General features: G+C 40.9%; 1 protein-coding gene across 2 annotated transcripts in view; it reads right to left on the bottom strand.

Annotated features, from left to right (window-relative positions):
- Positions 1-27,690, bottom strand: part of DLGAP3 (DLG associated protein 3) — a 724,943-nt gene that overhangs the window by 104,241 nt on the left and 593,012 nt on the right. For both annotated transcript variants that reach the window (XM_082246991.1, XM_082246992.1), the window contains exon 8: positions 24,117-24,202. In XM_082246991.1, coding sequence (XP_082103117.1) covers positions 24,117-24,202 — 86 coding nt within the window. The remainder of the gene's footprint in view (positions 1-24,116; positions 24,203-27,690) is intronic.

Genomic DNA, 27,690 nt, shown 5'->3' with positions numbered 1-27,690 from the left:
ATCCCACTTCTATGCCTCCTTGAAAAAACAATTCGGGCGATGATGGAAGAGGATGTGGCACAGGATGAGGAGGAGGAGGAGGAGGATGAAGAGGTAACATTTCCAAGGCTTTCAGGGCAGTCATTCGCAAGGGGCTCCGAGGGTGGGTTCCTGCACACACAAACGCCAGGGACACAATTGTCCAGCAGGGGCACAGTTCTGGAGGATGAGGAGGAGGAGCTGGAGGAGGAGATGGAAGCATGTTCACAGCAGGGTGGCACCCAGGCCAGCTCATGGCCATCACTGGTGCACGGCTGGGGGGATACAGAGGACACGGACGATACATCTCCCACAGAGGACAGCCTTTCGTTGCCTCTGGGCAGCCTGGCACACATGAGCGATTACATGCTGCAGTGTCTCCACAACGACTGCCGAGTTGCCCACATTCTAACTTGTGCTGATTACTGGGTGGCCACGATGCTGGATCCCCGTTACAAGGACAACGTACCGTCCTTAATTCACTCACTGGAGCGCGATCGCAAGATGCGCGAGTACAAGCGCACGCTGGTAGACACGATGCTGCTGGCATTCCCACCTGACAGCGGGGCCACAGTGGAAGCACAAGGCAGAGGAGGAGGAGGAGGAGCAAGAGGTCGCCAACGCAACCAGGGCACCGCCAGCACCTCAGAAGGCAGGGTTAGCATGGCCGAAATGTGGAAAAGCTTTGTCAGCACGCCACAACAAACAGCAGCACCAGCAGCTCATATGGAACGTCTTAGCAGGAGGCAGCATTTCACCAACATGGTGGAGCAGTATGTGTGCACACGCCTACATGTAGTGAATGACGGGTCTGCCCCCTTCAACTTCTGGGTCTCCAAATTGGGCACATGGCCTGAGCTTGCCCTTTACGCCTTGGAGGTGCTGGCGTGCCCTGCAGCCAGTGTATTATCTGAACGGGTATTTAGCACGGCTGGGGGCGTTATCACAGACAAGCGCAGCCGCCTGTCCAGAGACAATGTGGACAAGCTCACGTTCATTAAAATGAACCAGGCATGGATCCCACGGGACTTCCGTACCTTGTGCAGAATAGCGATGGATACCGACCTTACCCACCCATTGTTCCATTTTTGCTCTTTCTCACTCTTTTGGGGTGTACCCTCATTTAAAATTTGTGAAAAGAAGCAGTGTTGGCTACCTCGTCCTCCTCAGGGCCAGATTAACGTAGGGGCTATTGGAGCTGCAGCTCCAGGCCCCTACCTTTATATAGGCCCCGGGTTGGCCATATTCACTGTTACCGCTTTTCTGTCACTTGTAAACACAGAAGTCTGGCTTCTATGCTCGCTTCCCCAGGCAGCTCCCTCAGAACCTCCCCACACAGCACGAAGGCCGGACAAGGAGGGACAGTTGCCGATGCATGGATGTGTTTATGGGCTTCAGAGACAGCATCTCATGTTGAATTAGGCATGCATGGCTGCACCCTTCCTCCTCTAGGTGCATGCCAAGGCACGGCCCTTAAGGCCCTTCAAAATCCTCAGCACCAAGCCCATGATGCTCTTAATCCGGCCCTGGTCCTCCTCCACCGCGGCTTCCACCTACACCGCCCATAGGTGTGCGCAGCCTATTGCATTAGGGTGTGCACCCCAAAGTTTAAATACACATGCATGTGTTTGCCTACATGTATATGGCCCCGATACATTACTCTCCCTGCTGGCAAAGTGAAATAGAGCAGAGCAGGTCAGAGGGAGATCTTTCCCATCTCCTCACTGGCAAACAGAGCGATAATGCTAATGTGCCCTAGGTGATTAGGGTGTGCCCAGGTACACCTGGCACACCCTGTGCGCACGCCTATGACACCGCCACATCCACCACCACCTCAACCTCCCTCCTACTCCATATGGGCCTCGTCCTTCAGAGATGAAGAACATTGTTTTATTTTTCTGTTTTTTTTTGTTGTTTTAAGTTATTTCCCTATCCACATTTGTTTGCAGAGCACTTGCCATGCTCTTAACTATGTTTTGCTGCCATTTGCAGCACTCTAGCCTTTTCCATTGGTGTTTTAGAGCCATTTTAGTGCCTGAAAGTTCGGGTCCCCATTGACTTCAATGGGGTTTGGTGTCCGGGAAAAGTTCGGCAAAAGTCCGGGACACGGACCCGGACTTTTTTTTAAACTTCGGCCGAACCCACCGAACACGGACATCCAGGTGTCCGCTCAACTCTAGTTATGGTCAATGCTACCCATGTTCTTTTATATAAGCCCTGCATGGTTTGAAATTACCAGGGCCAGCAGAGCATTATTCCTAGTCGGGGCCTCTATGAACTGGACCATAAAATTGTCTTGTAGTGGGACAATTGCTGACTTAATTGTTAAAACTTCCTGACAACATTTATACATTTTATATACTTACACTTTTAATGTCATATGACAGATTAAATAAAAAGCAAAGTAAAACAAGTAAGTTTACCTGACACAGTAGTGATGTAGAGGTCAGCAGGAAGAACTACTGACATTCTGTCAATTTATTTTACAGAATATTGATGTTGGAACATTTTACACCCACTGACAGGGTCACATTAAAACAGGGGTAGCCAATACATTTTCCAAAGAGGCCACATGAGAAAGGAAGGTTGGATTTAATGTTTCTCAATATTCATTTTGGACTTGGGAAGGACCGTAAGTATGTAAACATATTGAAAACAAACAATAGGCACTAGGAATAATAGGTACAACTGCTCATGAAATAGGTATCATTCAGTCAGACAGTGGTAAAAACGGGAGACTGAGTCATGATTTTACCACCCCCAGCCACCCACCCAAACTGTTAAATAACAGCTGCATGGGACTGTTTACATGTGGTCTCTGCATTTTTACCTCAGGGTGCAAATTTTGACAAGCGGCACTGCTAGTCAAACGTGCCCACTAAGTGCAAAGCACGGGATTGCACAGCAGTAGTGAGACATTATAAGGTTAAATCAGGTGGTATGGAGGTGATAAACCACCTCCTCACTGCCTAATAAATACCCTCTAAAAAGCACTGACACTGTAAGGAGAGAGCCTAAGATCAAAACAGCAGAGATTTTTGTAGACCCTGACCTGGAGTGAACAACAGGAGCACAGCTCCTGGGGTTTGCAGAATTCAGGCTTTAACATAGGAAGAACTTGGTTGGGTAGATGAATGGCAGGAGATGTCTTCTAGACGATGTTCTCCTGCTAGAACTGAGCCTCCAAGCTGTACCGATAAGATCCTCAGGCTCTCTCCTTCCACTTCTTGCAGCTCTCCACATGGACAGGCTCAGAGAGGTAAGCTGACAGTAGAGGCATCAAGGGCTGGAAGGGACAGTCAAAGGGCCAGATATGGCTAGGAGGCTTCAATTTGCCCAGGTCTGTGTTAAAGCATATCTAGCAGTGCTGTATCTTGGCCTAGGCCAACAAGGCCCAGGCCTAGGGCAGCACTTTGCAGGGGGGGCAGCAAAAAAAGCTTCTCCCCGCTCTCAAATGAAAAGGGTCCCCGCTGGCTTGTGCTACACTTTTAGTATAGGGCCAGTTGAATTTTGCCGGAGGGCAGGGTCCAGGAGGAAAATCAGTCTGACACTCCCATAAAGTGGTCACACTGCTACCTGACTGCATGATATTACCGGCCGGTGAGCACATTTGGACAGGCCGCTGACCACACCTAATACAACTGGCCCGACGTCCGCCAATGCTAATAAGTGTGGCACATAAGGTGGGTCATATTTAAATTAGGGGGTGCACAAGTTTAGTCAGGCCTAGGGCAGCACAAAACCTAAATACCCCACTGATATCTAGAGTCAATTTATCTTATTTTTGATAGACTAGAAAATGTTTAAAACCTGTCAGTTGTGTTGTCTCTCTGTGTCCTAATGTTGTACAGAAACAGACAACCCCATTAGAAGATTTTTCTTACTCCTGTTCCAGTGACAACCTTTTTGGATTTATCATCACTCTGCTGGCAATAATCACAAGTGCAGATAGAAGGGGTGGGTACACAGACAGCAATAACACCATATTACAAAGACATGCATTTTAACTTGAATAAATGATCATTTATCAATTTTCTTTTTTCTGTGATCTGACATTTAAAAAATCTGACCCAATTTTATGTGAATATGCTGTATTGTGCAAATAGCAACCAAACCTTTAAACTATTTAGGAAACCTTACACAGCAAATATGTTGAGTCGGGAAGAAGATTTCTTCAGTGAAATATATAGAAATAAATGATTTATTGTATAATAAATTAAATCAATATATCCCTCTGGTTTTATTTTTTGGAGTAAGAAACATCTAAAAACTGTACATAATAGCCTCAGCTGTAGTCTAGCTCCAACCCAAAACAGATCTTCATTAGACATGTGCAGTTCGTTTTGTTCCAAATAAATATTTGGACAAATTTTTTGTTACTTGGAGATTCGGATATATCCAAATCCCTGAATTACAGTACAAAATAATTTTACTGAACTCTCCAAATAACGAAAATAAATTTGTCCGAATTTCCGAAATTTGAATTCTATTCAAATTCAAACTGTAAACATATTGTTGAAATCAAAGACTGTGTGTGTTGTTAGTGTATCATTTCAAAATAATGCTGTTTTTGTTAAGCCAAAGGTGATTTAAATAGTCATTGTAATCATTTGATAAATATTTTTCTTTTGTTTGTTCACTTTGCAAGTGTACAATTGATAAAAAAGAAACCAGTAAAATATAAATATTTAAAAGCATTTGTTCCTTACATAATTTTTTCTCAGGTGGCTAAAACAGTACTGTATTGTACTGTATTGTACATAGTAAAATGTTAAAAGTAAAATTTAATGTTCTAATTAATAAAAATAAGACTTTTATTAACCACTTCAGCCCCACCCACCGTAGTTTTACTGTGGCAGGCAGGCGCTCCTGGGCAAGTACTACGTCGCTCGCTCAGGATACTCTGGGGAGCTAGCGCGTGTGACTGGCGACTCCGATGGCCGCCGGCCACTCGTGATCTCCCGCAGCAGAGAGAGAAGGACAGACGGCTTATAAAAGAGAAAGAGAGAGGCCTATGCGCTGCTATTCAGGTATAGGATATGAGAGCAGTGGTAAACTAGTAAATAATGAATCTACCCAGGTAAAAGAATCCAAAAGGGAAACAAGCAGCCAATTCTGTATTGTCACAAATACTAGTAATGATCAAGGTATAAGAAATGAATCAGCGCTAATTTCAAGGAAAACTAAAAAGTATAAAACTGGGTATCATAGAAAAATGTTTTTCCCTGAAATTAGCGCTGATTCATTTCTCATACCTTGAAGGACAGATGGCTGATGTAAACACAGCCGTCTGTCATTCTCCCTGAAGTGATCACAGAGACTATGTGATCCTGCTATATAGGATCGCATGTCTCTGTGATTACTTCACAAGCCACGCCCCCTGAAAGTTAGAATCATGCCCCTAGGGACACATTCAACCCCTTGATCAGCAGTACAGTTAACCCCTTCCCTGCCAGTGTCATTTTTACAGTAACAGTGCATATTTTTAGCACTGATTACTGTAGTAATGTCACTGGTACCCCCAAAAGTGTCAAAAATGTTAGTTAGGGGTCCAATCTGTCCACCGCAATGTTGCAGTCCCGCAAAAACAAAAATTGCAGATCGCCACCATTACTAGTAAAAAAAAAAAAATGACTTAAATCTTTCCCGTAGTTAGTAAACGCAATAACTTTTGCGCAAACCAATCAAAATACGCTTATTGCGATTTTTTTTTTTACCAAAAATATGTAGCAGAAAACAAATTGGCCTAAAATGTTAAAAAATTTTGATTTTTAAATTTTTTTGAGAATTTCAAAAAATGTGAAAATTATTGTTATTTTTTTCAAAATTGCCGCTCTTTTTTTGTTTATAGAGCAAAAAATAAAAATCGCACAGGTGATCAAATACCACCAAAAGAAAGCTCTGTTTGTGGTAAAAAAGGACGTCAATTTCGTTTGGGTACAGCGACCGCGCAATTGTCCGTTAAAGTCACGCAGTGCCGAATTGCAAAATAGGACCTGGTCATTGAGCAGCCAAATCCTCCGGGGCTAAAGTGGTTAATTAGAACATTTTGCATATATTGAATAAATGTAATATTAATGCAAACAAGATCAATGTGTATAAATAAAAATCAGATGTTTGGTTACTCGGCAGCCGCATTCAAATAGAAAAAAAATTAGATTTGACCGATTTGAAATTTATCAATTTGAACGTTTTGAATTGAAAAAAAAATCTGTATATTCTAAGAAAATTCTAAAAATACATAGGACGATTTCTGAATACGAAGTCCGAATATGAATACCAAATACGAATTGAACAAATCAACCAAATTTAACAAAACTAAATATTTAGATTAATGAATCTAAACTAAACGAAACACATTTTTTTCATCCTTGCACATGTCTAATCTTCAAATGCTGAATAGGAATTGAATTGCAATAAGCCCTGTAACTGAACTGACCATGTATGGTGCTTTGCAAAGTAGAAAACTGGAAACTAAATAAGATTTAACTAAGATAATTTAGACAACACCTTAAATGTATTTTGTTTTTACAGATTGTGATGCATTAACCTCCCTGGCGGTATGATTCTTTCCGATTTTAGGTGCTGAAAGCGGTACCATTATTTTGCATGTAATTCTTAAGAATGAGAAGCCCAAACCAACTATTTACATATGATTTTTTTTTTCTGTGCGTTCTTCTTTATAACATCTCGGGTATGATAAAGTTTGAAAGACAAAATCATAAATGATAATATATTAAATAACTATAAATAAGCTAAAGTATGTATGTATATATATATATATATATATATATATATATATATATATATATATATGTGTGTATATATATATATATACACACGTATATATATATACACACGTATATATATATATATATATATATATATATACATATATACACACACATAAAAAGTACAGTAAAACTGCAGGAGAGGGCACTGGAGGGCAAACTAATGATGTGAATTTATTTCATTTTGCAATGTATCAGTGTGTTTGGTGTGTTTTACTTTTGAATTTGCCGCTGGTTCCACCCCCCTGTGAACGTCACAGGAGACGGAAGCCGGGGCACACAGAGCATCGTGAGGAAGATCCGCCGCCGCACACCACCGCGATACATCGCTGGATCCCGGTGACAAGGTAAGTAACCCCTCTACCAGGATCCAGCGATCTTCCTAGCAGTACCCCGAGTGTGGTTTGGGGTTACCGCTTTTGGCACTGAAATTTATACCCGAGCCACACTCAGGAATACCGCTAGGAAGGTTAATTAAACAAAAAAACAGGCATTTGATGACTGCATAAATATTGCTTCCACCGCACCATTTGGCAAAACCATCATTTGCTGCATTTAGAACTGCAAATCTTTTGGGTTAATCAGCTTGGCATATCTGCATCATGCATACCTTGTCTATTCTTCTAGGAAGAATTGTTATTTCTTTGCAAGTTAATAGAGGACATTGTATCTTCAGATGTGTGTTTGGAGTTACTGTCCTTCTAGAAAGTCAACATCTGAGCAAGTCTCAGGTCTCTTGCAGAATGGAATGGGTTTTTCTCCAAAATTGCCCATACTTACTCTCCTTTCTGACCAGTTTGCTAGTCCACAGAGAGAAAAAGAGTTCCCATGTTATGATGCTAGTACCACAACAATGCTTTATTGTCAATAAGGTGAGCATTGTTGGAGTTAGACCACACATGTTTGCTGTATTTCATATATGTCTTCTGGCAAGCCTGAAAGAGGATATGATATGGACTTCTCAGCTATGACTTCTGATCATTACTATTTTATAATGTCCAGCATGGTATATTTGTCTAAATCGGACAATTTCTCTCATATCATTGGCTCATAGGTGTTTTTTTTTTCTTTTATTATGTTTAGCGCTCCCCTTTACTTGTTTCTATGGTTATTACCTTACTTATTTGTCATTGAGTTTTGGTAGTCAGCCTTCACTAAGCAGGATTGACTGCTTAGATATTCTTTTCATTTTTCAGCAACAGATATAACAATACTCTAAGAGATGTTTATAGAGTAGAATATTGTTTTTATACCTCAACCATGATTGGCACTTCTTCATTTCATCAAGGACTGCTTTTGAAAGCTCCTTTGTCTTCATGGTGCTGTTTGTTTATATATATTTTAAAGCTGAACCCCAGGCAAACAGCTAAATATGCAAATTAAATAAATAAACTATACTAACAAAAGTATTGGAACCCTTGACTTTACATGCACAGGAACTTTAACGGCATCCCACTCCTAGTCCGAAGGGTTGAATATTGAGTTGGCCCACCCTTTGCAGCTATAACAGCTTCAACTGTTCTGGGAAGGCTGTCCACAAGGTTTAGAAGTGTGTCTATGGGAATGTTTGACCATTCTTCCAGAAGTACAGGTGTGAGGTCAGGCACTGATGTTAGATGAGAAGGCCTGCCTCACAGTCTCTGCTCTAATTCATCCCAAAGGTGTTCTATCGGGTTGAGGTCATGACTCTGTGCAGGGCATTCAAATTCCTTCACCCCAAACCCATCCATGTCTTTATGGACCTTGCTTTTTGCACTGGTGCGCAGTCATGTTGGAACAGGAAGGGGCCATCCCCAAACAGCAGGAGCATGAAATTGACAAAAATGTCTTGGTATGCTGACGCCTTAAGATTTCCCCTCACTGGAACCAAACCCAACCCCCGAAAAACAACCCCACACCATAATCCTTGACTGGTCTACACAGAGTGAATTAGAGGGGAGACTGCGAGCCAGGCCTTCCCAGAAGAGTTGAAGCTGTTATGGATGCAAAGGGTGGGCCAACTCAATATTGAACCCTACGGACTAAGACTGGGATGCAACTAAAGTTCATGTGCATGTATAGGCAGGCGTCCCAATACTTTTGACAATATAGTGTATATCAAACCTGGTTTACCTTTCAAAGGAATTGTATTTCTATCCATTCAATCCAAAGAGTTGCACAGTTAAGCCCCACAGCACAGCTCTGTCTTGCAGGGGAGGAGATCTGAAAATATGCTTCTGCAATTTCACTTTCACCTACAGGTTCCCTTTCCCACTCACACCCTGTCACTGGATAGTGAAGTGAAAAGCAGAACACTTATTAGCTCATCTCTCTGTCACTCTGCTCTCTCCTGCTATCAGCATCACCTCATTGGCTCCTTGTGCTGCTTCCCGCCCCTTCTCTGAGCCCTGCTGTACAAACTGCACAGTAAACTGCAAGGCTGAAACCAGTTCAACCTTAGCTCTAGTTCTGCGGCCTTGCAGAAATCACGTGACACTTACATTACAAACTGCTAAACTACATTTAACTAATTATGTATCTTTTGAAAGTGGCACAAGATTTTTTTTTTTTTATTTCATAGTAAAGAGAGTGAGCACTTACTGTATGAAGCTAAGGCTTTTAATGTATTATTATTATTAGAAGATAATATTGATTTTTTTTTACGTTGGCAATATGCAATAAGATAAGATCAGTAACATAAATTCCCAAATAAATCATTTTGATTCCGGATTGTAATAAAATAAAAGTCCACAAAGGATAAATATAGAAAGCACTATAACATCATTTAAAATATCCCCAAAGTGGTTTTAGAAGGACAAGGGGCATTGATGACCTTGACTGTAAGGATAGATTAGTTAAAGTGAGTTTTTTTCATGAGTAGGTATACGCTCTCAGTTCAGTCCAAACATGAACAGATCGGACCAAACTTTGCTTGTTTGTGCATTTCACATTTTTATAGTCAGCCAAAGACACTGACCAAATATGACCATATTTGGTCAATGTCGTTATTGGGTATAGCCGCCTCTTTGTATACTTTTTGCATCATGGACTGGAGCTGTCATTCTCAGTGAGTATAGTAACAGGATTATTTATGTCAGTCAGTCGATGAGCTTTTTTGGTGAATCAGTGGGAATCATCCTGGTTGATTTTGGTCTGTCTTAGGCCCCTTTCACACTTTTGCCACTTGTCCTGCGACTTGGGACTGCAAAATCGCATGACAAGTCATACGCCATGACTTCCAATGAGGGGCATTCATATCTGTGCAACTTTAAGTCGCAGCAACTTCAAAGTAGTCCCTGCACTACTTTGGTCTGACTTTGATGCATTTTGAGGTCCACAGACCTCAAGATTACACAGGCATTGCTTCAAGTCCAGTCAAAATCACGGCAAAAAATTGTGGAAAAAACACACAGCTTTTAGGTCACACAAGGGTGAAAGGGGCCTTGCTTAGATTTTGGGGGAACCCCATGCTTTTTTTTACTTTCTTACTTATTTACTGTATGTGGTTCCCTCTAAAATCCATACCAGACTCGAAGGGTGTGAGAGAGAATTTGAGGGGACCCATGTGGGGTTCTTGCCATTGTGGGGTCCCCCTTTAAACAGTTGCTGACCACCCGGCAGAGATTTACTGTGGCAAGGTGGCTTGGCTGCATGAACCCGACGTAACTGTACGTCGGTCGTGTGCGGGGCTAGAAGACGTGCGCTCGCTGTCCACGCTATGTGCTGATTCGGTTTGGAACTGATCAGTCATAAGGTCCAGCCAATGATTTTTGGCCTGGACCTGGTGACCAAATCTGACTAATTGCAGAACATCCTGTTTCTGTGTAATGTAAACACAGGCACAGAAAATTATGCAATCTCTTGGAGCCCTTTTCAGTTCCAACGTGAGAGAAGAGAGCGACAGTGAGTACACAAGCACTACATTGACACCAGTACACAAAGGCACACATTAAACCCCCTGATCACCCCCCCCCCCAGTTAACCCTTTCACTCCCTGTCACAGTGTCACTATATACAGTGTACAGATAATTTACTGATCCCTGTATTAGTGTCACCTGTGACTTCAGTTAGTGTGAGAGACAGTTAGTGGTAGTTAGCGGCAGTACCAGATAGGTTTAGGGTACCCACCATACATCCCTTAATAAAGATTTAACCCCCTGATCACCCCCAGTTAACCTCTTCATTGCCCTGTCACAGTGTCCTTATTATAGTGTACAGATCTTTTTTCTGATCCCTGTATTAGTATCACAAGTGACATAAGTTAGCGTTAACGTTAGTGATAGTGAGTGTCAATACAGGAATCAGATTCAGCACCTGAATTTCAAGGAGAAGTATGGCCAAACTTCTCTGCAAGGTCATAGGAGTGCACATGCTTTCACTCTCCTGTGACCAAGAATCAGCTGATGGTGGGCTTTAGGTTACAGAGCTGTTGGGATCCAACAGGATCTATATCAGCCTCTCAGTGCACCGCTGAAAGCCAGAGCCATCTGCTTCAGTCCCCTCCCCTGCCTGATGCTCCAGTTAGCACTGGAGAGGCACAACAGAGAGTGGTAGCTGATAGTCAGCTCGGTCTGCTCCAATCAGGCTAAGAACCGAGCGGCTAGGACAGCTGCAGCAACCCAGTCCAGGTATGGTCAGCTCACCTGTAGTATTCAGTGATAAACTTTACACATTTAGACCTCATGAACAGGGGTGGTTTGGCCCATCAGCATTAAATCCTGGCATTTTTTTAAACCCAGGAGACACAGGTGCAGAGCTAAGCCCCCCTCTCAGCAGCCTGTACAAAATCTGTGATTTGATATGATGATAAGAATTCCTATCTTTGGGACCTAGGTCCCAGAATACATACGGCCATAAGCCCGAAACTGTTCAGTAAAGCGTCCAGTCACTGAACATTGTCATATATTTTTCACTCGCTGCCTGAAGCAGTGCTGGACCTGATGGGCCAAACTACTTGTGTGTATATTACCTTACTGTCGTTTTGCACGTTTGTTAAATAAACAGAGCAAACAGCAAAGAGTTAAGTGCAATAATCCAGAACAATAGGAATTCACCTCACTGAAGCTACACTATTACATGATTATCCTAACTGGTTGCTAAGGGTAACTGCACTTTGTTCCATGCACAGTTATTTGTTTATTTCTGTGAAGATCCATCTAACAAGCTTTACTGGACTGGTTATCTATCTGTAGCACAAATATAAATGATTATACAGGCAATTAAAAAAAAACATGCCCTCTCTACCTGCCCTGTGGTTTTTCACAGACCAACTCAGATCCTCCTCTTCTGGGGTCCCCTGATAGTGCTCCTGGTTCCCCCATGCCGATTGCCCCCATAGCAACCCATTTGTTCTGGGGGCACTTATGTGTGGTCGCTCCCAAGCTGGCTTGGTGTGTCCATTGACAGAGAGCATGGCTTAGCCCCACCCCCTGCTCTGTCCTTACAGGCTGTGATTGACAGCAGCAGGAGTCAATGGCTCCTGCTGCTGCCTTTCTGTCCAGTGAAGAGGGAGAGAGACTCTCCTCTTGTGCACATCCCTGAATCAAGATTGGGCTCAGGTAAGCATTTAAGTGGGGCTGGGGGGAGCTGCATGCAGAAGTTTTTTCATATTAATGCATAGAATGCATTAAGTTAAAAAACGTGTACCTTTAGAACAATTTTAAGGTTTCAGTGCACCTATCTTAATTCTGGCCTTCACTGTAATTCTGAGAATCCAGGGTTAATATTCAGCATTTGTTAGGCAGGTCTGATACTTTCTTTCCCAGCATTCTCAGGGTGATTTGTTGCCATGGTAACTCATGCCAGAGGTGTGCTATGAGAATAGTGCATCAAATGGACATTGTTAGAAAAGTACCCCATGGAGACAGACAGATACAAAGAACTCTGCAGTATATCACCTTCTGCTCACATCATTGTCATTCATTATCTTTGTATTCCCTTATACAGAGTTCCCTTTACATCTTCATTTTATTGGTATCAAACTGCAAAAGAAATGTCTGCATTATATAACATTATATTGAATATCCTTTTACATGGAGTTATTTTGCTTTACATCAAACTACCTTGAAATGCTTGTTATTAAAGCTCTCTGTTCTACAACTGTAAGCACGCTATTATACTTGCCTGTGTCCTTAGAAAAAGTAACCTGGTGTGTGATTATACCTTACTGCGTATTAGTATTTGACTCTATTACTACATTGCTTTCCATATCACCATGGATCCTCATATTTTGTTATTACACAAGATTCAATTACGATGATTGCATTTCATTCTGTTAGTAGATTATACATCTTTTATATTAAAAAATATTTTCCACCTATTGCGGAAAGGAAAATACAACCCTTTTAATCCTATTTCTGCCTCAATAACTAAGTTTGCCACTTGATCTACTAAATAATGTTGATCTTGTTTCCACCTGTCCTGATTCTGACCTATTTAAAAAGGGGATGATAAAATGCCTGGAAGGTATTTAGTGAACATTTGGTCATATGGAAAAGGGGATAATTTATAAATAAATAATAAACAGATGGTTCAGGAATCAGGATCCTCAACATTTTTAACATCTTTAGAACTGTACCCCAGTCTTTTTGATCCTAAACTGATGATTACACAATAACACGTGGTGGCAACTCCATATGAAGTTTAAATTATAATCTGATACGGGAATTAGAACTTATTAAGCTTCTAAAGCCATGGTATAAAATTCTTTATATACTGGAATACTTCATAGAATAAGATACACAGTAACGTAAGTCACATAGGGGTTTATTTACTAAAGCTGGAGAGTGCAAGATCAGGCTCACTTCTGCATAGAAACCAATCAGCTTCAAGGTTTTATTGCCAAAGCATAATTGAACAAGCTGAGGTTAGAAGCTGATTGCTTTCAATGCAGAAGTGAGCCTGATTTTGCACTCTCCAGCTTTAGTAAATAAACCCCATACTACATAGTTACATAGTTACATAGTAGGTGAGGTTGAATAAAGACAATAGTCCATCCAGTTCAACCTGTGTAGGTGTGTGTGGCTGTAATCATCTCACATAGCCCTTAATGTCCTGATCCTTGAGATGTAAGTCTAAGAGTCTTTTGAAAGCCACCATACTACCCGCAGAAACCACCTCTTGTGGTAGACAATTCCACAATCTCTCCCTCCTCGTTGCCTGAGGTTAAAATGCTTCTCCTCTAATCGCATTGTATGTCCTTGAGTCCTCATGCAGTTCCTTCAAATGAACAGCTTTTTTTCTAAGCTGAGATCCCCATTAAGATATTTATAAATTGCTATCATGTCCCCCCTCAGACGTCTCTTCTCCAGGGAGAATAAATCAAGCGATTGCAGCCGCTCTTCATAGTTAAGGTCCTCCAACCCCCTAATCAGTTTAGTTGCCCTTCTCTGGACTCTCTCCAGCTCCAACACATCCCTCCTGAGGACTGGCGACCAGAACTGGACAGAATACTCCAGATGCGGTCGGACCAGAGTTTTATAAAGTGGAAGGATTATAGTCTTATCTCTGGAATACATCCCTTTCTTTATGCATGCTAATAATCTGCTGGCTTTGGCAGCTGCCGCTTGACATTGCATGCTGTTGCCTAATCTATCATCAACCAAGACTCCCAGATCTTTCTCCATTTTTGATTCCCCCAAGGGTTCCCCTCCGAACATGTATTGTGTTTTTATGTTTTTAGTCCCCAAGTGCAAAACCTTAAACTTCTCCACGTTAAACCTCATTTGCCATGTCATTGCCCACTCTGTTATTTTGTCCAGGTCATTCTGTAGGATATCTGCTTCATGCTGTGCAGTTATTGCCCTGGCCAATTTAGTGTCATCTGAAAAACTGATAACGAACTACTGATCCCGTCCTTAATGCTGTTTATGAATAAATTGAACAAGGTTGGTCCCAGGACTGAGCCCTGGGGCACCCCGCTAACTACCTCAGACCAGTCTGAGTATGCGCTGTTTATTACCACCCTTTGGACACGGCCTTTTATCCAGTTCCGTATCCAAGAGCAAACCCTGCTGTCGATACCTGCAGACCTTATTTTATAAATTAAGCGCTTGTGGGGAACTGTATCAAACGCCTTAGCGAAATCCAAGTACACCACATCCACTGGTCTGCCCCTATCTAGCTCACAGCTCACCTCCTCGTAGAATGTTAAGAGATTGGTTTGACAAGAACGCCCATTTGTAAACCCGTGCTGATTACTGCTGATGATGTTGTTGTCTTTAGCATACTCTACAATATAGTCCCTTATCATCCCCTCCAGAAGTTTACATATTATTGATGTCAAACTGACAGGCCTATAATTTCCCGGGATATGCCTCTGGCCCTTTTTGAATATCGGAATCATGTTAGCCTTCCTCCACTCCCCTGGTACATCTCCTGTCCTAATACTGTCAGCAAAGATCAGGAACAGTGGTCTAGATATAACCTTACTGAGTTCCTTGAGTACTCTCGGATGTACGCCATCCGGGCCTGGTGATTTATTTGTGTTAAGTTTATCCAGCCTTTCCCTGATTTCACCCTCTGTTAGCCATAGTGGCAAGTCCTTTGTATTACTACTAACCAAACAGTCATGGTCAGTGTACCCCTCCTTTTCCTGTGTAAAGACGGACGAGAAAAAAGCATTCAGCACGGTTGCTTTTTCAGTGTCCTCTGTAACCATCCTCCCATCATCGTTAATTATGTGTGCAATATGCACTGCCCTAGTTTTTTTGCTGTTGATATATTTAAAGAATACTGTGTGGGAAACTCAAATAAAACCGAGAGAACAACAGTAGTTGGGAATATACCGTTTCATTTTGGGGGCAAAAGTGGTTTTCCTTGGGTAAACAACTGCACAGTAAAATCTGTATATGTTTACTGTAATACTTGCCAAAAGGTTCATAATTGGTTCAGCCAATCTTGCTTTTAACCACTTAAGCCCCGGAAGATTTTACCCCCTTCCTGACCAGGGCCTATTTTGCGATTCGGCACTGCGTTGCTTTAACGGACAATTGCGCGGTCGTGCGACGCTGTACCTAAACGAATTTGAGGTCCTTTTTTTCCCACAAACAGCGCTTTCTTTTGGTGGTGTTTGATCACCTGTGCAATTTTTTGATCATGCGCTATAAACAAAAAAAGAGCGACAATTTAGCAAAAATAACAATATTTTTCACATTTTTTTATATGAAATTCCACCCAAAAAAATGTAAAAATCAAAATTTTTTAACATTTTTGGCCAATTTGTTTTATGCTACATATGTTTGGTAAAAAAAAAAATCACAAAAAGCGTATTTTGATTGCTTTGCGCAAAAGTTATTGCGTTTACTAACAAAGGGAAAGATTTTTGTCATTTTTGTTGTTTTTTTTTTTAACGAGTAATGGCGGCGATCTGCGATTTTTTTTGCGGGACTGCGACATTGCGGCGGACAGATCGGACCCTTGACTGACATTTTTGACACTTTTGGGGTTACCAGTGACATTACTACAGTAATCAGTGCTATACATATGCACTATTACTGTAAAAATGACACTGGGAGGGAAGGGGTTAACTTTATTGGAGAAGGAGGGGTTAAGTGTGTCCCTAGGGGCGTGTTTTTAACTGTGATTGGATTTGGCTACTTGTGTAAGTACAGAGATCAATGGTCCTACATAGTAGAACCGTGTGATCTTCATTCTTACACAGGGGAGAATGACAGGCGGCTGTGTTTACATTAGCCGCCTGCCTTTCTCCCGCTCTAACGGACGATCGTGAGTGCCCGGTGGACATCGGGTCCGCCGGGCACATGCGCGGGGGGGTCCGTGAGCAAGCGGGAGCGCGCCTCCGGCGGCGCGCGCTCACTCCCCAGAGCCTCACAGGCTAGCGACATAGACCTACGTCACTTTGCCTGTGAGGGGCTGACTGCCGAAGTAGATCTACGTTAGGCGGTCGGCAAGTGGTTGAACACATCAGCTATACTTCACAGATAGACGGGTGTGATTTTGAAGTATGTATTTACAGTGGGTACGGAAAGTATTCAGACCCCCTTAAATTTTTCACTCTTTGTTATATTGCAGCCATTTGCTAAAATCATTTAGGTTCATTCTTCTTCCTCATGAATGTACACATAGCACCCCATACTGACAGAAAAACACAGAATTGTTGACATTGTTGCAGATTTATTAAAAAAGAAAAACTGAAATATCACATGGTCCTAAGTATTCAGACCCTTTGCTCAGTATTTAGTAGAAGCCCCCTTTTGATCTAATACAGCCAGGAGTCTTTTTGGGAAAGATGCAACAAGTCTTTCACACCTGGATTTGGGGATCCTCTGCCATTCCTCCTTGCAGATCCTCTCCAGTTCTGTCAGGTTGGATGGTAAACGTTGGTGGACAGCCATTTTTAGGTCTCTCCAGAGATGCTCAATTGGGTTTAAGTCAGGGCTCTGGCTGGGCCATTCAAGAACAGTCACGGAGTTGTTGTGAAGCCACTCCTTCATTATTTTAGCTGTGTGCTTAGGGTCATTGTCTTGTTGGAAGGTAAACCTTCTGCCCAGTCTGAGGTCCAGAGCACTCTGGAGAAGGTTTTTGTCCAGGATATGCCTGTACTTGGCCGCATTCATCTTTCCCTCGATTGCAACCAGTCATCCTGTCCCTGCAGCTGAAAAACACCCACACAGCATGATGCTGCCACCACCATGCTTCACTGTTGGGACTGTATTGGACAGGTGATGAGCAGTGCCTGGTTTTCTCCACACATACCGCTTAGAATTAAGGCCAAAAAGTTCTATTTTGGTCTCATCAGACCAGAGAATCTTATTTCTCACCATCTTGGAGTCCTTCAGGTGTTTTTTAGCAAACTCCATGCGGGCTTTCATGTGTCTTACACTGAGGAGAGGCTTCCGTCGGGACACTCTGCCATAAAGCCCCGACTGGTGGAGGGCTGCAGTGATGGTTGACTTTCTACAACTTTCTCCCATCTCCTGACTGCATCTCTGGAGCTCAGCCACAGTGATCTTTGGGTTCTTCTTTACCTCTCTCACCAAGGCTCTTCTCCCCCGATAGCTCAGTTTGGCCAGATGGCCAGCTCTAGGAAGGGTTCTGGTTGTCCCAAACGTCTTCCATTTGAGGATTATGGAGGCCACTGTGCTCTTAGGAACCTTAAGTGCAGCAGAAATCTTTTTGTAACCTTGGCCAGATCTGTGCCTTGCCACAATTCTGTCTCTGAGCTCTTCAGGCAGTTCCTTTGACCTCATGATTCTCATTTGCTCTGACATGCATTGTAATCTGGAAGGTCTTATATAGACAGGTGTGTGGCTTTCCCTAATCAAGTCCAATCAGTATAATCAAACACAGCTGGACTCAAATGAAGGTGTAGAACCATCTCAAGGATGATCAGAAGAAATGGACAGCACCTGAGTTAAATATATGATATTTCAGTTTTTCTTTTTTAATAAATCTGCAACAATGTCAACAATTCTGTGTTTTTCTGTCAGTATGGGGTGCTATGTGTACATTCATGAGGAAGAAGAATGAACTTAAATGATTTTAGCAAATGGCTGCAATATAACAAAGAGTGAAAAATTTAAGGGGGTCTGAATACTTTCCGTACCCACTGTAGCTGTAACATATCAACTCTACATCATATTGTAAAAAAAGTAAAATTATGACATCAATTTATGATTTTAGATTGTTCTAACTTTACAACTTCAACCCTGCCTACTTACCAGCTTGTTCCTCTGTGTAAGCCGACTACCAAAGTAAAGCACCATCATGGCACAACGAGAGTGAACCCTGCCAATATATTCCATTTAACCTCAGGATCACTTCATAAATAAGTATTTTATTGGAAATAATCCTTTAAATACAAGCCAAGCGCAACCAATACTGGCCTGACTGGTTTTGTTTGAATGGCATATACACTGTCAGGAGTGGCCAGAACACCTGAAAGGGTATACACCTGAGGGTGTTCTGAAATATACCAATTTCCAGGGTCTATTGCTTTTTTAGCCTGGCCCTGCCCTTTATCATAGCCTAAATATCACTACTGGCTTATTTCTACAATAAGTAGCCTTACCGTTAGGAAGGGAATAGGTGGGGCCAGGCTCCCAACCCAATTGACTCAGGAAGGGAGTGTATTTTAGAGCACCCAGACATTGTGAACACTCAACGTGCTTACACTTAAGAAGGACATATTATGAAGAACACAGAAGTTGCTGTTTTGTGTTACCAGCTCTGAAATAGATTGGTATTACACATTCCAGACATGCTTTACTTAGGACCATGAGATCTCTTTAAAAACTGGACAAGTAGAAATTTACTTAGGGAAGCATAATAGTTTGGGGTTTATTTGATTTGATTATCTAGCTAACAGTCCTCATGGAAGGCATCATATGACAACATGTGGGCAAAAAATCAGGAGTTCGAATTTCCTTTGAAAGCACTTAAAAATTCAGAGTTTTAAAGTGTTCTGCTTGCTTCTGTGTTTATTGGGTAGAAAGAAGGAACAGACTGGTTATATGGGGGTAGGCTTTAAGGAACCAAAAGCCCTCCATCAATCCGCTACTAAAAACAGCAGAGGAAAACTAAAACAGAATCATTTGCCATCATTTCCATCACAAATTCAGAAATCAAGTGGTTAATTCTGCATGGTTAGTGGGCACTATTGATGGCCATCTAGCCTAAACAAATTCAAGGAGTAAAGAATAAATAGTTTTAGAACATTATATTCAGTATTACTGTAGTACAAACCATTGTTTGCAGATGTACTGTTGGGCCAAGGCATAAATTAAACTATGCTTACATAAAGTGTAAACCTCTTGTATTTTGAGTTTGTGGTGGAAGTGCTAATATCTAAGCACCTTATTTTTTAAGAAGGCACCACTGAGCTCTACAAATAAAATAAAGTTCTTTAAACTTAAGTGGGGCATACAAAACAACAGTGGACTTGATTATTCTGAGTAAAACATGATGGACTACTAAAGAAAAGTAGTTACACTTGAAAACATTCCACTGTCTTATGCTCATTGTTCATTCTGAAAGTACATGTATCATACTGTAAATTGCCAGTATCCCGCCCCTAGGATTCGATAGGACATGAATGTGTCTTGAGGAAAATAGATTAGCTGACCTACACTTATAAAGCACAATGAAGCTGAAAAAGAAAAGTTTATCAAGATCTTAAAGTAAGGAACATGGAAGAATAGTCATCATGTGATTCATATTTGTATTTGTAAATACAGTATCTCACAAAATGTTTAGAGCTCCAGTGGAGGGTGTGCTCTTCTGTATTCTGTTTATGCCAGTATTACCTTCATTACAGAGTGAGCAAAAGTTAGGTGGTTCTGGATTCAGTACATGGGACAGTTTAATTAGGTGATAAAAGAGTGTTGGGCCTACTAATGCAAAAGACAAGATATAAGTGAAACTGCTTTACTGCAGATATCCTAAAAAAATGAATTCCTCATTATGAAAGAAGATGACCTTTACTTTAGAATTCAAAATGGGTTTTTCTTTTTTTTTCTCCAGACTTAAAAATTGCTGTATGAAACCAATACAATACATACAGTATCTCACAAAAGTGAGTGCACGCCTGACATTTTTGTAAATCTTTTATTATATGTTTTCATGTGACAACACTGAAGAAATGACACTTTGCTACAATGTAAAGTAGTGAGTGTACAGCTTGTATAACAGTGTAAATGTGCTGTCCCCTCAAAATAACTCAACACACAGCCATTAATGTCTAAACGGCTGGCAACAAAAGTGAGTACACCCCTAGATTGCCAAGACCCTGAAACTGAGCTGCAGCACACCCTCCACTGGAGCTCTAAACATTTCAACAAAATCAATTGTATATACTGTACAGGGCCGCTGATAGGGGGGCACCAGCCCTCTTGTAGGGGGCCCTAGCACACAGGGGGGCCCACACAGAGAGGGGGATTAGTGATGTACAACAATTACAGAAATCTTCCTCCAGCACCTGAATCTGATCTGTCCCTCTCCCTGCTATCAGCTTTTATCTGTTCAGAAAGAGACAGTCATCCCTCCCTTGTGTAGGCCCCCCTCCCAGCACTTATCTCTGCTCAGGAGTTTATTTGTAAATTGTAACTTTGTTTCTCTCTCTCTGTCTCTCTGATTACTGAGCTCCAACTGCCCTGCCTGTATATTTTTCTTATCTCATCTTCTTTTTTATTTAACATCGTTTTTTTTTTTTTTAGATTTAGCAGGAATTATGCGAGTTATGTTATATTTGTGTCTGATAATAGTGATTTTGTTGCAATTTTAGCTAAATATATCTTTAATATTTTCTTGAGGGGGCCCTGCCAGGTGGTCTGTATGGGGCCCTGCAATTTATAACAGCAGCCCTGATACTGTATATAAGTGGTTTTGCAAATTTTTATGTTTGGGCCTTGCCTGGGGTTAGTAAATTAACCCAATCATATGCAAGGCCATTCAAAAAAACATTTGAGGGAGAATCTGTTTGGAACACTTAAACACCCCTTCACCATCCCTATCAGACCTTTTGATTGGTTCTGTTACTTCTTTAAATGCCCTCTTTAGGGACCAGAAAATATTTCTGCATTTACAGCTCAGCAGTTCTCACCAGCATCAAAATTATCAAGAGTCAATTGTCAAGAGTCATTTATGTGAGTTGATGATTCTGATGCTTCAGATTGCATGAAACCAAAGACTTGGCAAACTTTTGTAAAGTACTTTTTATTTTGAATCCTGTTTTTTTAACTGCTGTAAATTGTCTGTTTTGTAATACATTTTCTGTACATATTTTCTTGAACTATTTTTCTTCATATTAAATTTATATCTTAAATCTCTAATCTGAAACTCTAAATGTTCTGAAAGTAAGCACATTCGGAAGATTTACCCCCCATTTTTATATTCTAGTGGGACTGCATTAAAGTAATGCAGTCCCATTCTATATGGCACTGCATTACTTTAACTGACAATTGCGCTGCTGTGCAATGCTGTATCCAAATAAAATGTATGTCCTTTTATCCCTCAAAGAGAGCTTTCTTTTGGTGGTATTTGATCACCTCTGTATTTTTGATTGTTTGCACTATAAACAAAAACAACCTTTTTTACTTTCTGCTACAAAACATATCCAATAAAAATCTGATTTCTTCATCAATTTCAGCCAATATGTATTCTGCTACATGTTTTTGGTAAAAAAAAAAATCCTGCATATTGATTGGTTTGCGTAAAGTTTATAGCGCCTACAAACTACGGGATACATTTAGGGAATTTTTATTTATTTTTCTAGTAATGGCAGCAATCAGCGACATATAGCAGGACTCCAATATTGCAGCGGACAAATCGGACACTAACTGACACTTTTTAGAGATCAGCGACACTAATACTATGATCAGTGCTAAAAATATTCACTGTCACAGTACTAATGACACTGGCTGGGAAGGGGTTAACATTGGGGGTGATCAAAGGGATAAATGTGTACCTTGCCTGTGTTTGTGTACAATGTAAGAAATGCTTTTACTAGGGTAAGGCATGAATCCATTTTTCTTGCTTTGCAGGAACAAGGGATCCATGTCTCCTCTACTGACAGAACAAAGATCTGCCTTTTTTACATAGGGAGATCACTGTTCTGGCTCTCTGCCTAATAAACGGCGGGTGCTGGCGGACATCGGGTCCATGGTACCCGCAGACTAGCTCCCGCTGTGTGTAATCACAGCAGAAGCAGCCTGCTAGTGGCATGCATTCGCGCCCCAAACCCGGAAGTCCAGGATCACATACTAGATACGTGGTCCTGAGCAGCAGAGCCGCCTTGCCATCGTACATGTAAGTAATACAGTCAGCAAGCGGTTAAAGTTCACTTCATGGACAGTATGCACTTTCCTTTCAGTGAAGAAACTTTTAGGGCCTATTCACACCATTTCATTGTGGTAAGGCGCTCATTACCACAATGCATAGTAATGCATGCTACATGCATTTTTGGGATGCTATTTATTGTGAATGGCACCCCAATATACCTTAGAAACGCATGTGTATTGCAACACACCACAGCAAAATACCACACACACAGTGTTCTATACATTACTCTGCACTGTGGGGAAAAGCAACCTGTTCCATTTTTTAATGTGTTGTCATGCATTTCAGCCCAGACATTTTGGATGTGCTGTTTAACGCACCACAACACAACATACGTGAACAAATGACAACGCCTGTGTTCCCCAAATGATTGTGTCATATTCAAGTCACATCAACTTCTTTTAAGAAGCCCCATCGCCAATGTTTATAAATGTTATACACTTTTTATTGTAGAGCTCATAGGGTCAGTTCTGGTAAAAAAGTTGTTGCTACCAGTAATATTCTGAGAAGATAAAGGAAGTAGAAACACAGAGATACAGGGAATAAACTTCAAGCACTACTGTCAAAGAAATAGGCATGCTCACTATTTACTAAACAACCTATATTTTTAGGTCTGTACTCCACTTTCCTGTTACAGGCAAATGTGCAGGAAGTTTAAATATGACTGTCCTGTTCAGTATGTACTAGAAATAAACCCAGTGCATTTTGTAATGTCACAGATTTCTGCAATACAAGACTGTCAGAGGACAATGATGGATTTGTCTGTTATTCAGTTATGCCAGCATAGAGTACTGTAGTGTGAGGACAGGCATAATTTTCAATTAAAGCGGAGTTCCAGCCATTCACTCACCTGTCCAACGGTCCAGCGATGCGGCCGCCCGAAGCCTCGATCCTCTCCCTCGGCGCCGGCATCACTGCTGTGGGCACCCGGCTGTGACAGTTTGCGGCTTCACAGCCTGGTACCCACTGCGCATGCGCGAGTCGCGCTGCGCATGCGCGAGTCACGCTGAGCGCCGTGATTTTCCGGCAATCTTCTGGGACCTCTGACGTGTCCCAGAAGATTGCAGGGAGGGAGGGGGAGAGGAGAACTTCCGTTCAGGGCGCCGCGGCGCTCCGAGCGGAAGTGGGAGCGGGTACCTGTCAAAACTAGGTACCCGCTCCCCCCCCCCAAAAAAAATGACATGCCAAATGTGGCATGTCAGGAGGTCAGGACTCCCTAAAGCGGAAGTTCCACTTTTGGGTGGAACTCCGCTTTAAGTATCTCAAGGTATTTCTTAGCAGAAATGTGTCAAATTATAACATGCATGGGGTACAGGACTTTAAAACCTATACAATAGTGTGAGACTACATTTGGGCTTTGAGGTGATGTGCATCTAGAAACCATATGACATTTCCCATGTAGTTTTGTAACTTTGTAACATGTAATTTTTCTGATTTTTTAATGGAACTCCATCTCCTGTAGCACTTCAGGAATAATATTAATAACTGTACAGGTAAAACTTAACTATCTTGGGAAATTAGAAATATAGGTACCTTCTGTCATCTTCCACTTGTACCCCTATAGAGTGAAACTCCCTCCTGTTCTTTCCTTCTGTATCTGAGTCTGAGATGGTCTCAACCTGCAAAAGTTGAAAGCAGTTAAGTCATTCATCAACTGCATTTTTATAAATTACAGTATTTGCTGCCATAAAGTTATTTATTCTAAACTAGCCCCTCCTTGCACAATATTTTCATGCAGAAATATCGAACAACTTTGAGAAACATAACAGCAAACTAAGTTTTCACATTGGAAGAAAAATGAATTGTAGTTACTTGTAGTTACTATGCACCCCGAAACCACCAACTTTTCCAAAGAACCTATTATTATTTATTATAACCAACTATGCACAAAACTGAAGGTAGACTAACACCACTTAGAGAGAAAACCTTGACAGAAAATGGTTGGTCCCCTGGAATTGCTAGTGATGCGTTTAGGGCTGTAAAAAGAAAATAATATAATGTTGCAAAGCTCCAATGCTCTGATTCAGTTAGAATAAGGATGATGACTAATGCATGGAAATTAGTTTTCAACCGTTTACATTTGACAAAATGAAATGTACTGAATTTAGAACTGAAACTCTTGCACAAGTAAAAGTAAAGGAATATAAACTCATAATAACAATTCTACAAGACATAAAGTGGGAGGGGAATGGACAATTCCAAACAGGTGATTATAGAATGCAATACAATGGTGGTAATAGCAGGGAATTAGAGACAGGCTTCCTGCTGCATAATATATAGAAACTGACTGTGCTGGACTTTGTGTGAGCAGATAAAAGAATATGCATATTACATCTAAACGGGTGAATAAGGAATATTACTATTATTTGCGATTACCGGTATATGCCTAACAAGAACATGTGGAGGGAAAGTGAAGAACAATTTTTACAACACATTGAGAGCTTTAAATGCAGGAATGTCAAAGCATGAGATTAAGATAGTAGTAGGAGATTGGGAGATAGAGATGTACTAAAAAAAAATGTAAGCATTCAACTGTTAGGAAAGCTTATCTGAATATAGTATTAATAATGATATAGATAGTAGCAGTCATATTCAAATGTACGTAGTTCATCAGTTCTAATGAGTGTCAGGAACATAAATGAAAAAAATTGTGAAAGCACACAGTTCTATTTAAGCAGTGTCTTCAGTGAGTAATGCATTTAGATTTGCAGTTAGTACATGCGTAAGGGTCACCGATCCACAGGAAATGTGGAGGTGCAATGAATCTAACACCTCCAGAGAATAGAGGGTAGCCATATACTAGAACAATGAGAGCGTAGAGCACACAGATCTCATGCAATAAATATTATACAATTATTAGACTTAAAAAACAAATTAGCAACTCACAATCTTTTTCAAAGAAATAACGTATTTGAGGCCACAAGAAAACACTTGGTAGCCTGCATGCCATGGCCAATGGCTGGAGTACAGCTTTTGGTGTCTGTCAGTTCATCCAACAGGACTTACTCCAAAGATCTCAGGGGAAGTGGCCATCTCTGTATTCTGATCCATCTCTGATCCATCTGATACATCTCTGTATCTTGATGTATCTCTGGGAGAAAGGGGACTGAGCAAAGCGGTTCAAAGATATAGTCATAATTTTCAAGCTTCAGGAGACAGAGATAGGCACTTAATTTAACCTCCCTGGCGGTATGATTCTTTTGGATTTTAGGAAAGCGGTACCATTATTTTGCATGTAATTCTTGTGAATGAGCAGCCCAAACCAACTGTATACATTTATTATATATATGTATGTATACATATATTATGTATATATATATATATATATATACATATATATATATATATATATATATATATATATATATATATATATATATATATATAATGTATACATTTGGTTTGGGCTGCTCATTCACAAGAATTACGTATATATATATATATAAATATATATATATATATATACATATATATATATGTGTGTGTATATATATATATATATATATATATATATATATATATATATATACTGTATGTGTATATATATATATATATATATATATATATATATATATACACACATAAAAAGTACAGTAAAACTGCAGGAAAGGGCACTGGGGGGCAATGTAATGTGAATTTTTTTTTATTTTGAATGGTATCAGTGTGTTTGGTGTGTTTTACATTTGAATTTGCCGCCGGTTCCACCCCCCGGCGGACATCACGTCGCCAGAGACGGAAGTCGGGGCTCGCAGACGATCAGGAGGAAGCTCCGCCGCCGCATACCGCCCGCATTCTTCGCTGGATCCCGGAGAAAAGGTAAGTAAAACCTCTACCAGGATCCAGCGATCTTCCTAGCGCTACCCCGAGTGTGACTCGGGGTTACCGCTTTTGGCTCTAAAATCTAACCCCGAGTCACGCTCGGGAATACCGCTAGGAAGGTTAATAGGTTTAGAGAATGTCCTGTCAGAAGAACTGACAACCACCGCCAACGACTTTACTCCAGTCCCTCTACTGGCCACGGTGCGAGGACTGCTATTGTCTGCCTTCTTCTGGTCTGAGATGCATTGCCTTCCTTGCAAAAGATTGTGAGTTGCCAATTTGTTTATCTATCTAATAAATATACCATTTTGTTGCCTGAGATCTGTGAGCCCTTATCTTTTTTTTTTCCATTGTGTCAGGAACCCCAGAATGGGTAACATCTTAATCCAGTCAGTGAGTGTTGAGATATGTTTCCAGCACTAAGTAGAACAGAAGAAGCTGCTTGGATTAGTAATGAACTGTCATTTCAAGTCCAGCTGAATGTGATTAACCACTACTAGCTTTACTATGACCTGGATAACTGAGAACATTCACAGACATAATATTAATGATGACAAAGCCATTGATTTCCCAATCAATTGTAGCTGATAATTAGCAGCACAATTTTCCCCCAGGAAACTTTACACAAAAAGACAAAAGGATCACGTCAGGGTGAGAAAAAAGACAGATCCCATGATGACAACTGCAAATAAAAGTCACCAATCCAGGATGTGCACAGTTGTAGGGGAGCAGATTGAGATTCAGATCACTACATGGTACAAACCACAAATAGCAGTAATTAGATGTAGAAAAGCAGGGGAATATTAGGATATGATGTGGAAAATGAAAAGAAGATGATTTATCAGTGGCATTCAAAGAAGCAATAGAAGATTAATAAAAGATTCTGTGAAAATGTAATGACTAAAAAGAAAGCAGCTGATGGGAGCTGATGGGAGATGATGGACGAATACAGCGGTGGAAGAAACATTTTCAACTTTTCAACAAGGGCAGAAATGAAAAATATTAACACTATAAAGAATATGCAGATAATATTAGAGAAGAGATGAAATAAAGAGTAAGGGGGTGTGCAATTCCATCAACAATGGGAGAATAAGAAGAAGCAATACAGTCTATGAAGAACAACAAAGCAGCCAAACAAAAAATTACCATTCAAATATTGATTAGGTATTTCAGTTTGGGAGAAAAAAGGTTACAAGGTGCATTGAAAAACATTATTTTTTAACATTTCCATAAAAAAGTAATAACGGATCCTGTACTGTATTCAAATAAATTAAACAGTTATTTCTTT

The sequence above is a fragment of the Pelophylax lessonae genome (genome assembly GCF_965119305.1).
Source record: "Pelophylax lessonae genome assembly, chromosome: 2".
NCBI lineage: Eukaryota > Metazoa > Chordata > Amphibia > Anura > Ranidae > Pelophylax > Pelophylax lessonae.
This window is presented reverse-complemented; position numbering and strand designations above follow the sequence as displayed.